The 16,081-nt window shown below is 36.4% G+C and overlaps 1 protein-coding gene across 7 annotated transcripts in view; it reads left to right on the forward strand.

Annotated features, from left to right (window-relative positions):
* EML1 (EMAP like 1) overlaps positions 1-16,081 on the forward strand; it is a 312,714-nt gene that overhangs the window by 175,131 nt on the left and 121,502 nt on the right. For 4 of the 7 annotated variants that reach the window (XM_036750594.1, XM_036750593.1, XM_036750592.1 and 1 more), the window contains exon 4: positions 11,757-11,813. The exons of the other annotated variants lie outside the window; for them this stretch is intronic. In XM_036750594.1, the coding sequence (XP_036606489.1) occupies positions 11,757-11,813 (57 nt within the window). The remainder of the gene's footprint in view (positions 1-11,756; positions 11,814-16,081) is intronic. 7 annotated transcript variants of the gene reach the window in all.

Here is a 16,081-nt window from a genome sequence, read left to right on the forward strand (position 1 = left end):
ACCCCGGGGCAGTGGGGGTGGTGCAGCTACAGAACTACAGCTGCAGTTGCTTCTGGCCCTAGGCCCACCTGGTGGGAGGAATTAAGTGGCAGATCAGAGCAGGAGTGCAGAGCCTGCTTAAGATCTGAGTCAGGTCCAGGCTGGTGGTTTTGGGGGGAAGAGTAGTACAGGTGTGGCAGAGCTGGCTATATAGAAATAGCTCTGAAAACAACAGTGCATCCCCTCAAGCTAGGAACAAAGTACTCTTTACTCTACAAGCAGTCATACCCCAACGAAAAACTCAAGGGTCAAGTAAGTTGGCTGGGAACATGGCCAGGCAGTGAAAACACACCCAGATTCAGTCTCAGACTTTGGAATCTTTCTTTGGTGACAAAGAAGACCAAAACATGCAGCCAGAAGAAGTCAACAAAGTCAAAGAGCCTACATCAGAAGCCTCCAAGAAAAACATGAACTGGTCTCAGGCCGTGGAAGAGCTCAGAAAAGGACTTAGAAAAACAAGTTAGAGAAGTAGAAGAAAGATTGGGAAGAGAAATGAGAAGGATGCGAGAAAACCATGAAAAACAAGTCAATGACTTGCTAAAGGAGACCTAAAAAAATACTGAAAAAACAATACCTTAAAAAATAGACTAATTCAAATGGCAAAAGGGCTCCAAAAAGCCAATGAGGAGAAGAATGCTTTGAAAGGCAGAATTAGCCAATTGGAAAAGGAGGTCCAAAAGACCACTGAAGAAAATACTACCTTAAAAATTACATTGGAGCAAGTGGAAGCTAGTGACTTTATGAGAAATCAAGATATTGTAAAACAGAACCAGAGGAATTAAAAAGTGGAAGACAATGTGAAATATCTCTTTGGAAAAACCACTAACTTAGAAAATAGATCCAGGAGAGATAATTTAAAAATTATTGGACTACCTGAAAGCCATGATCAAAAAAAGAACCTAGATATCATCTTTCAAGAAATTATCAAGGAGAACTGCCCTGATATTCTAGAGCCACAGGGCAAAATAGAAATTGAAAGAATCCATCGATCGCCTCCTCAAAAAGATCCCCAAAAGAAAACTCCTAGGAATATTGTCGCCAAATTCCAGAGCTCCCAGATCAAGGAGAAAGTACTACAAGCAACCAGAAAGAAACAATTTGAGTATTGTGAAAAGATAATCAGATTAACCCGAGATCTAGCAGCTTCTACATTAAGGGATCAAAGGGCTTGGAATGTGATATTCCGGAGGTCAATGGAGCTAGGATTAAAACAAAGAATCACCTACCCAGCAAAGCTGAGTATCATGCTCCAAGGCAAAATATAGACTTTCAATAAAATGGAGGACTTTCAAGCTTTCTCAGTGAAAAGACCAGAGCTGAAAAGAAAGTTTGACTTTCAAACACAAGAATCAAGAGAAGCATGAAAAGGCGAACAAGAAAGAAAAATCGCAAGGGACTTACTAAAGTTGAACTGTTTTGTTTACATTCCTACATGGAAAGATTCATGAGACCTCAGTATTAGGTTAGCTGAAGGGAATATACGTGTGTGTATATTTACACACACACACACACACACACACACACACACACACACATATATACACACACACATTTGTATATATGTATATATACACACACATTTGTATATATGTATATATACACACACACATATATGTACGTACGTATGTACGTATATGTATATGTATGTATGTGTAGGTGTGTATATATGTGTATATATATATATATATACATATATATATACACACCTGTGTGTGTGTATAGATAGATAGACAGAGGGCACAGGGTGAGTTAAATATGAAGGGATGAGATCTAAAAATATAAAATCAAATTAAGGGATGAGGGAGGGAGAAAGGGAGAGATAGAATGGGGTAAATTATCTCGCATAAAAGTGGCAAGAAAAAGCAGTTCTGTAGGAAGGGAAGAGGGGGCAGGTGAGAGGGAATGAGTGAATCTTGCTCTCATCAGATTTGACCTGAGGAGGGAATAATATACACACTCAATTGGGTATCTTACCCCACAGGAAAGAAGGAGGAAGAAGATAAAAAGGGGGGACAATAGAAGGGAGGGCAGATGGGGGAGGAGGTAATCAAAAACAAACACTTTCGAAAAGGGACAGGGTCAAGGGAGAAAATTGAATAAAGGGGCATAAGTTAAGAAGAAGCAAAATATAGTTAGTCTTTCACAACATGAATATTGTGGAAGGGTTTTATGTAATGATATGCATGTGGTCTATGTTGAATTGCTTACCTTCTTAGGGAGGGTGGTTGGGGAGGGAAGAGGGGAGAGAATTTGGAACTCAAAGTTTTAAAAAACAGATGTTCAAAAAAAAAAGTTTTTACATGCACCTAGGAAATAAGATACACAGGCAATGGGGCATAGAAATTTATCTTGCCCTGCAAGAAAGTAAGGGAAAAGGGAATGGGAGGGGAGTGGGGTGACAGAAGGGAGGGCTGACTGGGGAATGGGGTAACCAGAATATATGCCCTCTTGGAGTGGGCAGGAGGGTAGAAATGGGGAGAAAATTTGTAATTCAAACTCTTGTGAAAATCAATGCTGAAAACTAAATATATTAAATAAATTAAATTTAAAAAAAATTATAAGTAATAATCAGATTTGTAATTTCTCATAACATTCACATATTACATCATATTAACATACCACAACTTATTTAGCTATTGCCCAACAGATGAATACCTAATGGATTTCTAGGGCTTTGCTACTAAAGAAAGTAGTAGTATAAATATTTTGGTGTATATTTCTGTTTATAATTGACCTTCTTCAGGTTTATGCCTGGCATAGGAATCTCTGGGTGAAGGGTATGGACATTCTAGTCTCTTTTTCTCACATAATTCCTAATTGATTTCCAAAATGGTTGGACCAAAACACAGATCCAGCACTAGTGAATTAGTGTGCCTATCTTTCCACATCCCCTTCACCGTTCACTACTTCCATATTTCATAATCTCTCCCAATTTGCTGGGAGCATGGTGAGATCTCAGCATTGTTTCGATGTTCATGTCTCTTATTAGTGATTTGGAGTCTTATTTCGTATCATCATTAATAGTTTGCATTTCTTCTTTTGAGAAATATATATGCTTTGATCACTTATCAGGGAATGGCTTTTGTTTTTATTTATTTCTCTTAGCTACCTTTATGTTTAGGATATCTGATACAAAAGTCTGATAGACTTTTATCAGAGATATTTGATTAAAAATAGTTTTTTCCTCTTCAGCTGCTTCATTTTTATATAATTCAGTTCCTGGTTGCATCATTTTTATTCATGTGAAAGCTTTTAAATCTCACGTAATTGAGGTATATTTTATGTTTTATGATTGCCTTTATTCTTTCTTTGGTTAATAAGTCACCCCCTAGCTATACTTGAGGAAGGTACTTGATCTGCTTCTCTTCTAAATTTTTAGGGCATGACATTTAATATTAAGAACATATCCAGATTGAGTTTGATATGTAGTGTGAGATATTGATCCAAAACCAGAAGTTTTTAGCTTTTTTTTTGTCGTGGACCCCTTTGGTAATCTGGAGAAGCTTATGGGCCCCTTCCTAAAATAATGTTTTTAAATGAATAGAGTACATAGGATTAAAAAGGAAACTGATTATGTTGAAATAGTCACCAAAATATTTTTTCAAAAGTTCATAGACCCCAGGCTAAGAAACCCTTGTGTAAACTTAATTTCTGTCAGACTGATATCCAGTTTTTCCTGAAATTTTTGTTGAGCCTAGTGAATTCTTATCCTACATGCATTCCTTCAGTGTTTTGTGCTTTTTTAAAGACTTAGGTATTATCAGCAGGAGATTTTCTCTTTCTGTCCTTTCCTTTGGGCTGTGAGGATAGGGATTCTTTACTATTAAACATTTTCTGCTCAGTGCTACTACGTAAATATAAATTCAGCTGAACAAACGTTTATTAAAATATTCTCTGTGTACAGAGCATTGTGTTTTGTTGTGGGGAGAATACAAAGTTTAGATAAAATGAAGTTGATTAGAATACAAGTTTGGTGATATTTAAACATTAAAAAAATCTGTACTGTCATTGTCACACATGAGCTCTTGTAGACTACTATAGTAAGTAATGTGACCTAGCTATTTACTTAAGGGAAAAACTGTGGCATCTGGACCAGTCTTGCTTGCAGCAGGTAGAATTAGGTGATTCCCTTTAAGCAAAGACTTCAAACAAATAGCTAGCCCAAGAGGCAAATTTGCAAAAAAGAATCAATCAGACCCTAAGAGAACAGACAGTGGCTGTGGCCATAAATCAAATAGGATACATGCATAGTGCATACAGACTATTATATTAGTCTTACTGCATAGTTCTCTTTAAACTACATTAGCATCTGTTAATCATAAACACTTTTAGCAAAATTAGTCATAGGATAATAGATTGAAAGTTGAAAAAGGACCTGATTGGTGATATCAACCACCTTCCTCATTTTTCTTAAAAGGAAACTAAGGCCCAGAAAGAGAAAGTAACATACTCAAGGTGACACTGGTGGTAAGTGATAGTGGTGGAAGTCAAACCAAGCTCCTCAGGCTACAAGTCCGTGATTCTTTCCATTGTGCCATACTATAAAGGAAAATGAATTATATTTAAATAAAAAATAAATAATAATAATACTTTAAGTATATTTAATTTTTTCTTCATAAAGATTTTAAAGATTGATACAAAAGACTTTTTTAAGACAATAATAAATTTTATTTAATCTGGCATGATAGGCCTCTGTGGTACTTTTCTAGTTCTAAAATGCTGTTGTCAGTAGATTAGAAAGATAGAAAGCTAACATTCATGTAGCATCTTACAGTATACAAGGCAATTCACATATATTATTTTATGTAATCCATAATGGCTGAGGGAGTCTTCGAGCTAGGTCTTTGGATTTCAAATCCGCTATTCTTTTCACTTTATCATAGATCCTTCTTGATATATTAATTGCCTATAGTAACACTAAACAATTTTAAACCAAGAAAGAAACAAAGGATTCAGTTTGTAAACTCAATGAAAACTATGCCTTCATTTGTAGAACACTGTACGTAGGTATGGAGTGAAATACAAAGTTTAGCTTAGTTATAGCCCCTACTCTCATAGACCTTACTGGTTGGCTATTTAAGGTCATGACATTCATATATTATTTTGTATTATGTTTATTTGTATATAACTCTAGAAGAGAAGTAGAAATTAATTACAATCCAAACTCTTCAAAAATCTGTATATCCAAGATGCTTAGTTTTCAAATAGTAAATTTTTATTTTCTTTGTTTTCACTGACTTCTCTGGGACTTTCTTTGATTTGAGTTCCCAACTTTTCTGAAACTAGGAAAAAACAAATAATTTACTACTATTAGCTTTATGGAATTCTACAGTTAACTCCCTTAAAGAATTAGAGAAAAATGGATCAGATGATTGTTCTTGACCTAAATTGCCTTATTGTGGTTGATATTTAGAATATGGCAAGAAACAGCATATGCATTTTGGATGTTAGGATTAATTTATACTATTGCCCAAAGCATTTAAAATATATTAATGCACTTGCTTGCTATAATTTTTCTGTACTGGAGTACTCTAGTAGACGCCAAGTGTGTGCATGCATGCATGCTTTATCTTCAATGTTTTCTTTAGTGCTTGTGAAAAAAAATCCATTTGGAAACAGTCCAGGGCACGGTGGTTGTGCTTTGTGTTGCCAATTGTGACCTGGATTTGACTTGGTATCCTTGGGAAGATGTTGTTTCCATTAGTCAAAAGGAAAAAATCCCGGGGAAGATACTGCAGGTCATACCTTGCTCAGTGGGGATGTTGACACAGTCTATAGAATAGCATATCCATTGGCTTTTCTATTTTAAAAAAGAGAAAATCAGTCATTCTCACAGCTTAGAAATAAAACATCACCATAGTGCAAAACTATACGACTAGAGGATAAAGAAGAAACTGATACAAAAGATAGCATTCTCTAAAAAAAAACAGCAGATCTATAAAGAGTATGAAATAGTATGTTAAATTTCTTTTTGAGACAACCAACCAAAAGTTCAGCTTGTGAGAATTATTAAGTCAGATCATGTAACTATAGAAAAACCAAAATATTCCATTTGTCTTTTTTGTTGTTGTTTCCAAATTACTTCACTAATGAAAGGGTTTTTTAAAATTTTTTAAATTATTTTGAAAAATAGATGTTAAATTTGGCTTGTGAATATTTTCAAGAGTCACTTTATTGAAGAAACGTTTAGTCAGTGCATGAAGGATACAGTCCCTGCTCTCATAGAATGATATACAAATTATTGTTGTTGTTCAGTCATGTCTGATTCTTTGTGACCCCATTTGGGGTTTTCTTGGCAAAGATACTAGAGTAGTTTGCCATTTCCTTCTCGAGTTCATTTTACAGATGAGGAAACTGAGGCAAACAAGGTTAAGTGACTTGCCCAGGGTCACACAACTAATAAGTATCTGAGGCTGAAGTTTAACTGAGGTCTTCCTGGCTCCAGGGCCAGCACTCCATCCACTGCCACTTAATTGCCCCAAGTACACATAACGAACTATTAAGAGTGTTATAGAGTGTGTAGAGAGGTGGAATGTGCTATGTGAAGTCCCCGAGGAAAAGGTCATTATAGAGAAGGCAGGAGTGAGGATAGAGATCAAAAAAGGCTTCATGTAGGAGGAGGCATATAATTTGGGCTTTAAAGATGGATCTGAATCAACAGGTCTGTTATCTTTTACATGTGGGTAAGATGAATTGAATAATTGAATTCAAAACTGGTTGAATAACTTGACCCAAAGAGTAGTTCTTAATATGTTGATCGATATCATCCTGAAAGGTCTTCTAAATGGTGCCACCAGGGATCTGTCTTGACTTGTCCTTAATCCTGTGTTGTTAAGCATTTGTATCAATGATTCTAATTGAGACATCCATAGATACCAGGCTTACCACATTTGAATTTGATAATTTTGTAAATGATAAAGATTGGAAAGATAGCTAATGCATTAAATGACTGTATTAGAATCTAAGTACATCTATAGGTTAGAAGAATGGGGGTAAATCTAATGAGATAATATTTGGTAGAGATAAAAGGGCCAGAATGTGAACTCAGATCTGTCTGGTGCCAAGAGTAGCTTCTGTCTGCGAAGCCACATTTCTTGGAGAATAATGGTGTTTAAAAATGGATCTTGGTGTCAAGAACAAGCTTGGAATCATGGAAGTTCTATGCCACTTTCTTAAAGGCAATCCATCTTCCTCTCTTCCTCTTTACTTCTAGGCTCCACTCATTGTTTGTTTATAGCTTCTGTCCCAGCTACATATGCTGGTTGAATTACTAAATGGATTGCCCATCAGACTGTGTGTTAATATGAGTAAGTTTATTTTTACTGCATTTATTGCAATGAAGCAATCAGAAGCATTTTTTAAAGCCTGCTATATGCCAGGCACTATCCTTGATACAAAGACAAATGGCAAAAATAAAACAATCCCTATCCTCAAGGAGCTACATAAATAGAAGCATTACATAGCTTAAAGATTTACAAAGTATTTTCCTCCAAGAATCCTATAATATAATACGTATATTATAATCCCCATTTTATATGTGGGGAATCCAAGGCATGGAGAAATTAAATGAATGGTCCAATTAAAAAAACTGCCCAAGGTAATTTAAAGGTAAAGCCAGGACTTGAACTCAGAATCTTCTGACCAAGTCTAGCACTCTTTCTACTCCATGGCCAACCACGCAAGGAGAGAGTGTGTCAGGTATCTCTTGACAATGCAAGATATCAACTTGCATGAAAAATACCAGCAGTATGAAGTGGACTTTAAGCTCAATGTGAGCAAGATCAGAGTGTGGTATTTTTAAAAAAAAATTAATAGGATTTAGTAGAGGCACAGTGTAAGGGAGCACTAGCTCCTTCTCTTAGTCAGACTGTATCTGGAATGTTATGGTTCAGTTCTGGATGCCATATGAGCAGCCAGCATGGTGACATTATTGAGAACCATGCCATACCAATTGGGATGTTTAGTCTGGACAAGAGGAATCTTAGATGGAATGTGAAAATTGTTTTTAAGTATTTGAAGGACTGTCATGTGGAAGGAGGGATTAGATTTTTTCTGCTTTACTACAGGATAGAATTAGGAACAGTGGGTGGCAATTAGAGACAGATTTTAAAACTCTGTAAAGACTAACTTTCTTAAAACTAGAACGGATTACTGCAGGTGTAATGGACTCTCTGTTTTTGGATATTTTCAAGCAGATCTTTTAGATAATTTGGAAAGAGTTCGTAAAGGGGACTCCTATTCAGAAAGGTGTTAGACTAGATGGCTTCTGAGGATTTTTCCAATCCTGTGATTCCAGGAGGGAGGGAATCAGGCACAGGGAACATTAAAATCTGCATGTGTCTATCTCAATATGTGTGTCAGAGTAATAATATAGAATTCTCAGTTCCTCTCTTTGGGCTGAAAAGATTGGCAGTATAGCCCTATGTTTCAGCAATCCAGCTAGCAGCTGCTGTGGGGGTGAAAGACCAACACAACCCCAACAACAAGAACGCTACCAGCACACTGCAAAAGCACAGGTTCTTTTGATCTGCTTAACTAAGGAAAGCAACGTTAAGGGGTTGACAAGCTTACTTTAATTCAGCATACAAATATAATTCACTTAGTTCAGGGGAAAAAGTCAGCACCCTGAACTTCAGAGCAAAATACAAACATGGACAGTCAGACCAAATACGGATTCATAGTTACCAACATCTAGGTTCAGCCCGGGAGCTCATAACGAGGGCTGGCCCAGAGTCACGCGCGCCACCACTGCTGTGGGTAAGAGTTCCAAAGTAGAGAAAGCCAATCCCTGGTTTTATATATTTTTCAGCGTCAGGGGTGAGTCACACATGCAACTCACTCATGTGACCTAGAATTGTCACAGAGAGGGGACTTAAACCCACATGGTCTAAAAGCCTCTGCTGTCCCAGATGTGTCACTCAAACTCATGTGAAAACTAGGCCCTCCCCTGAGTTAGCCCCACCTTGGGCCCCACCTTAGTTACCAAACCACACCCACATAGGTTTTACACCGAATAGGGATTTGGGCCTGGGACTTAGCACCTAGTAAGGCTCAATGAAATACACTGAATTACTCAAAGGAAACAAAAGCCAAACTCTTCAAGGGCTCTTGGTTGAACTAAGTGCTAAGAGCCCATTTTGCTTACCAACACACCCTGTGAGTTTCTTATCAGAATTTCTCGTACAATTCTCTAGAGGAACGAGGCTTTCTGCTAAATCATTTGGCTTGGGAAACAGTGTGGTACAATGGGAAGACCCAAAATGCAAAGTGGAAGAGCTGGGCTTCAGATCCTTCTTCTGACCCTTACTTTCTGGGACCTTGAACAGGCATTGAATCTCTCTAGGGGTCGGTTTCCTTATCTGGAAAATGAGGGGTGTTCTCTGAGGTTCTCCAGTTCTAAATCTATGATCTTACTGCCATAGGCACATCCTTAGATACGTGCTAGATAAGAAAAGCCCTTGATACAAGCCTAAGATCAATCCTTGATACTTTAGGAAAATAATCTCATTGTTTGACACTAGTGCCAATTACCACTGCTTTTATTAACAACAAAATCAGGTTCCTCTTTTTTGCTGAAAACTTGGAAAATGGCCTATTGCCTTAATTTAACAGTTTATCAAGTTTTAGCTTTAGTTTTTTGTAACAACAGTGTTGCTTGCAGCTGCTGTGGGTATGTAAGATCAATAACAACAGCACACCAGAGTGCTGCTAGCGGAGGTTCTTTGATCTGCTTTTCTAAAGGAAAGCAACTTAAAAGGGATCAACAATCTTACTTTAATCAAACATATATACCATTCACTTAATTCAGGGGAAAAGTCAGCACCCTGAACTTCAGAGCAAATACAAACAGAAATTACAAACAGAGAAAATAACACAAATCAACAGACAGGGCTTCTGTCTGACCAAAAGCAATACATACATAGTAACTAGAGAGAGAAGCATCAACATTTGGGTTTTCAAAGCCAGGGGGCTTCGTAATGGCCACCCAAAATCTCATCTGGCTACATCACATGAACACTCTTCCTATGAGTGAGCCCCAAAGCAGAATGCTAACCTCAGAGTATATATACCCCTGTTCATGGTCAAAGGGCATGACAAACAACCCTCACGACCCAGGCTTATGTGATTCAGGCTTCCCCATGACTTAAGCAGGTCACATGGGGCTATTAATGGATGAGAAGATCTTCAAATTAAGCAAAAATACATTAACAATACTGTTTTATGTTTTCAATTTCCAGTTATGAAAGTTTGAGATATTTTTCTAAGAGTTTTGGAAATACAGATTTTGATTCAAAATTATCAGAATGAAAGATATAGTGTTTCATATAATGTTCATTATGGTTTGTAAGTAAGAATTTTCCTCTATCTTCTGGTAGTTAGCTTCTCTTTTGTTGGTATTATAATTTATTTTTATGTATAACATTTAAGGGAAGGAAGAGGAATGGAATAAGCATTTATATAACACCCATATGTGCCAGGCACTGTGCTAAGTGATCTTTATAAATATTATTTCATTTGATAAAAGCCTTGCAAGGTAGGTGCTATTATTATCTACATTTTCAGTTGAGGAAACAGAGGCAAAGTCGCTTGCTCAGGTTCATGAGGCCAGGTTTAAAGTTTAGACCCAGATCTCTATCCACTGTGTGACATAGGCTGTTCTGAATTGGCAAAATCCTTGAAAATTGATACACATATAACAGTGTGATATGGCAAAAAGAGCACTGGACTTTGGAGTCAAGTGAGGCAGGTTCCAATCTCAGTTCCAACATCATTTGACATTGGAAATGTCATTTTACTACTCTAGACATGGTTATCTGTATGAAAGTAATTCTTGTACCCTTCATCTCACAAAGCTGTTCTAAAGAAAATGTTTTGTGAACCTGAAAGCACTCTCTAATTGTGGTGTTATTGTTGAAGTGGATAGAACCCTGGAGTTGGAGTCATGGAGATCTGAGTTCCAATGCCATTTCAGACTAACTCGTGACCCTGCACAAGTCACTTAAACTCTTATAAGCCTCATTTATAAAGCACTTTGTGCAACACTTAAAAAGCTGTGTAAGTGCCAATTGTATTATTATTATGTAACATAAAATATTGTAATAAGTACAAGAAGTTATATATTCAGGCCTTTAGAAAATTAGTTTTTGTGAGGAGGGATGTTTTCTCCAAGTTTCTGTAGCAAAAATACTTTACTTTAAAACACTAATGGAAATTTATTCCATTAATCTGAAATTTTTCACATACCTATGCTTCTACTAAAAAAAAGAAAATGACAGTTCACCCTCTTGCTTTCCATAGGGAAAATAGCTTTTCTGATATTCCCTGCCATTTATTTGATTTGGCTTCCTATAATACTTCTTACTTGCTACCTTTGTCTAAGATGTCCTCTCTTGAAGCTTGATTTTCTATTCTTAACTTTGAGATTTAACAAATCCTTTTTGATTTGCAGGAGACTTCAATTGCAAAAAGCTGTTATTTTGTTTCCAAAAGATTGGAGGGGGGAGGGTGCCTTGAACATTTTAATGCAGGTGTTTGCATGATAAAAATGTATTTGTATTGCATTAATATGGTGGATCATATTTAAGTCTGTGAATTCAGGCCAATTCTTTTTGTTTTCATGTTTGTGTTTTGTGTTACTGGAATTTATTTGTACCTCTCACCTTTTTATAGTGTTACTTACTTTATTTCTGCTTTGTTTCTGTGCCTCTTGAACATAGATTAAACAGATCTGTGAGTCTTCTCAGTGCATGTAAACTGAATAAAACAACTCCAAGGTGAGGGCTTATTAGATGTATGGTAGTTTTACCTCCTAGCTCTTTAGATTTTCTTTACCTTTTAATTCAGTAATTTGAAGTAGCCCTTAATGAACTATTTCATCACATAGCTGTCCTAAGTATTAACCTTTACTGTTTAAGAAATTTTAAATGCAGCTATCAAAATAAAGGTTTTTTTTCCTATATGCTACAAAAATTACAAGTGATATTAACTTAATAATAATATTAATATTCCCTATTAAATTTCTTAGGTATTATATATTGATTTTTCATGATTATAAAATAGCTAAATATCATTTTTATCTACAAGATATAGTTTAGAGTTTTAAATAGTAAACATTTGCTACAATTCTCAGATTTCCTGTGAATTAACAAATGTTTATTACAAACAAGAATACTGGTGAAACTAACTCAGAAAGTCTCCTTTAATTCTTAATGTTCCGCTGATAGAAGTGGCTTGTCCAGTGGTATACTATAACTAAGATTCACCTTATGGAGTCTTTTGCAGATTATATGTTTTTCTTAAGTTTAATTCATTTCTCTTCAATCTTTTCTATAATAACAACTCATTTCTGTAGAGCTTTAAGGTTAAATTAGAAAGTACTTTCTTCCCAATTAAGCAGGTAATGTAAGTATCATTATCCTCACTTTACAGATGAAGAAACCAAGGCTTACACAGGTGAAGTGACTTGCCGAGGGTCACACAACTAGTAAGTATTAGATCCAGAATTTGAACTCAAGTCTTCCAACTCTAAGACCAGTACTCTTTCCACTACATTATTCTTCCTATCCTGCTATTTATGATTCCTTAGAACCAGAAATTGCCTCAGGGCAGTTTGCTCAGGAGATGCCACCACGAATTAGAATCTAAGAAAACCTAGATAAACTCTTTGGTGGAGCTCAACAGATCTTGCTCAATATTTGTTTTAAATATTTATTGGCAAACCATCATATTTGAGTGTCCAGTGTTGTAGTAGGGAATATAGGTTTTAAAAAGAATAAGAACCTGACCTTGCTCTCAAAGAGCTTATGGTCTTGAACAAAGCGCAGTGTGGTGGAAGAAGTGCTAGGCTTGTAGTCAAGAGACTTGAAGTCCATTCCCTGCTCTGACATATTAGCTGTGGATCATGGATGGACAAATCACTTAAATTTTCTGAGCCTCAGTTTCCTCATGCCTAAAATAAGGATAATGATCTTTGGGACATCTACCCCATAAAGTTGTGAGGGTGATGCCAAATAAACCTTAAGGTGCCATTTATTTGTTGTTAAAAGTTTATACTTGTCTGTTTCTATTCAAACATTAAAATAAATCAAGCCTGTTTTCTGTGACAAGAAAACAGTGTTAGCTATCCATTCAATAAATGTTTTGGGTACATGTGTGGTGGTGGAAGGAACACTAGACCCTGGGAGCCAGGAGGCCCAGGTTCAGTTCCTGGCTCTGCTACTTACTAGCCATGTGACCTTACTTAAAGACTTAGACTGCCTGAGTCTTAGGTTTTTCATCTACAAATTAGTGGAGTAGTAGAATAGGACCAGATGATGGATGATAATATATAGAATCATAGACTTAGAACTCTAAAAGAATTTAGAACTCATATAATCTTGCTCATTCATTCTACATATGAGTTAGTTGGGACCCAAAGAAGTTAAGCGACCTAAGGTCACACAGTGTGACCCTGTGGCCTCAGGGCCACGTGTGGCCTTCTGGGTCCTTGGGTATGGACTGAGTCCAAGTTTTACAGAACAAATCCTTTTATTAAGGGGATTTGTTGTGTGAAGTTTGGATTCAATCAAAGGGCTGCAGTTGATGACATAGTGGGCCACATGTGACCCCAAAGCTGCAGGTTCCCCACCACTGGTATAGACAGTGGCAAAGGAAGAATTTCAGTTTATACCGTTTGATTCCAAATTCATTATATTTTCATTCTTTGTTCATTCGTGCACTACGCTGACCACTCTAACATTTTGTGATTCTTCTACATATAGCTCTCTGCTAAGTGCTATGAAACATACAATTTTTTGCCCATAAGCATAAGATGCTCAAATTAGAAGGAGAAATGCAACATACCCACAAATAACTATAAGGCAGTATTTAATAAATTGTAAGTTGAGGTGCATTTAAAATGTCAGTTCAAAGATCACTTTTCACATTCCCTACCAGTCTCTAACCTATTGAAATTGTTCTCTCCCCTCAAGAATGAACTTAGGGGCCATTGCCTTCATAAGGCTTTTCCTTCCTCTAAATCTTCCTTAGATGAAAGTGATCTTCTCCTACTCAAATTTTCTAGAATACTTTGCTTTGACCTCTTCTTTACCTGTAAAACTTTCTAATTTGTATCATACTCGTGTTTATATCCATTCCTTTCATCATATGTCACCTTTTATCTTTGAATCCTCAACACCTAGCATAGGACTTTGCATATAGTAAGTATTTAATAATCATTTTTACATTTAATTTAATGTGATGAGATGGCATGTTTTTGATTGTCATTACTCTCAAATATTATGTGGTCATCTATCAGTTCAATCTGTATTCTTTGTTATTTTTATACTTAATGACCCTAGATAAGCTGGTTCAGTTGAACCCTTCCTACATCTCATACAGGTTTCAGTACTACTAAAATCTGCTAGGCTGAGCTTGGGACAATTGTCCCTTCTGAAACCTGCTTGCTGCCCAGTGTGAATAACTGTATTGCACCCCAGCTTTATCACTTGCTTACAAGTTACCTCTTTCTTTCTCTGAGTTATTACACAGTTAATTCCTCTTGCCTTGAGTGCCCTCCTTCCTCCTCTTCACAGATATATCCCTCTGGTCCTCAGATGCTCAGTGTATAAAATATCGCTTATTTGTAAAGCCTTCCCAGCTTTCCTAGACTCAACCCCAGCAATTCCAGGAACCTCAATTACTGTTGGTGCTGTCCTTAGCAGAAATCTCAAAACTCTAGATTGTGAGTGCCGGAAGGTACCTTAGAGATTATTTACTCCAACTGCTTTATTTTACATATGGTAGGATCATAGATGTAGAATTTTAAAGGACTTCATTGAGATCATTGAGCTCAGCCTCCTCATTTTAAAACTGATGAAACTGAGACCCAGAGAAGTTATGGAGAAGTCGTGTGACTTTCTCAGGGTCATAGCAGGGTCCAAGACTGGACTTAAATCTTAGTCTTCTTTTCCCTATGTTCAGTTGTCTGTCTGTTATACCATGGAGGAAATGAGGCTTTGAGAGTCATGAGTCATGTTTTTAGAGTTATAATTTAAATGTAGGGCTTCTGACTCCAAGTCCAACTATAATTTCCGCTATACCAACTTTACAGATATATTTTATGTAAGGAATATATTACATATTGATATGCAACATTTACATGATTATGTTTGCATTTTAGTCATTCTATTTGTGTTTACCTTATACGTCTTCAGTGTATACATGGCTTATTATTAACAGCAAATAATAATTTATATTTATGTAGCATATGAATGTTTATAAAGCATTTTCCTTAACCCCTTGAGGTAGATAGTCACAAAGGGGTTAAGTTGTTTCAGGGTAGTACATTTCTTCCGAAACTTCCCGTAGCATTTCATATACATTGTGTCCACTCAATAAACAATGAGGATTTCACCTGTCCATTGGCTTTTTACTGTAATAACAACATTACTGTCATTACACAGAAGGCATTACATACCCATCTTTTTCACGGGAATTCTGGAAAGCACTATGTCCCTGAAGTTTGAGTTTTAGAATGGCATCCTAGTATTTAGAGCTGGAAGGCACCTTGGAGATCATCCAGACCAAACATCTTCTTTTATAGTTCAGAAAACAGGTGCCCAGAGAGATGAAGCAGTTTGCTTAAAATTAAATAGGTAGAAACTAAGGAGAAACTATGATCACACAGGATCTATCAGCAGTTCTGTTATTGGTTTAAAAGTGCCAAGTATAGGATATTTATACTCTTAATTCCTATAAAAAGTATTAAGATATTTCAAGGTCTTCTTTCAAGAGATTAATCAGAGAAACAAAATTAAAGAATTACGTAAGGGTCACTTTAGTATCCAAACATGCCAGATGTTCATAGCAGTTCAGTTCACATGTGCATTCTAATGTTTGGACTGTATCATTAGCTAATTGTAAGTGGCAGAGATGGGTCTTCTGATTTCCAGATCGGTCCTCTGCCCCACCATGTTTTAAATGTTCAGGTGGAAAACATTCTGTATACCTACATATAAATGCCAATCATCATTATTTGATAGTATTTTTTAATGCTTTCTTG

This window comes from Trichosurus vulpecula, chromosome 3 (assembly GCF_011100635.1).
Source record: "Trichosurus vulpecula isolate mTriVul1 chromosome 3, mTriVul1.pri, whole genome shotgun sequence".
In the NCBI taxonomy this organism is placed as follows: domain Eukaryota; kingdom Metazoa; phylum Chordata; class Mammalia; order Diprotodontia; family Phalangeridae; genus Trichosurus; species Trichosurus vulpecula.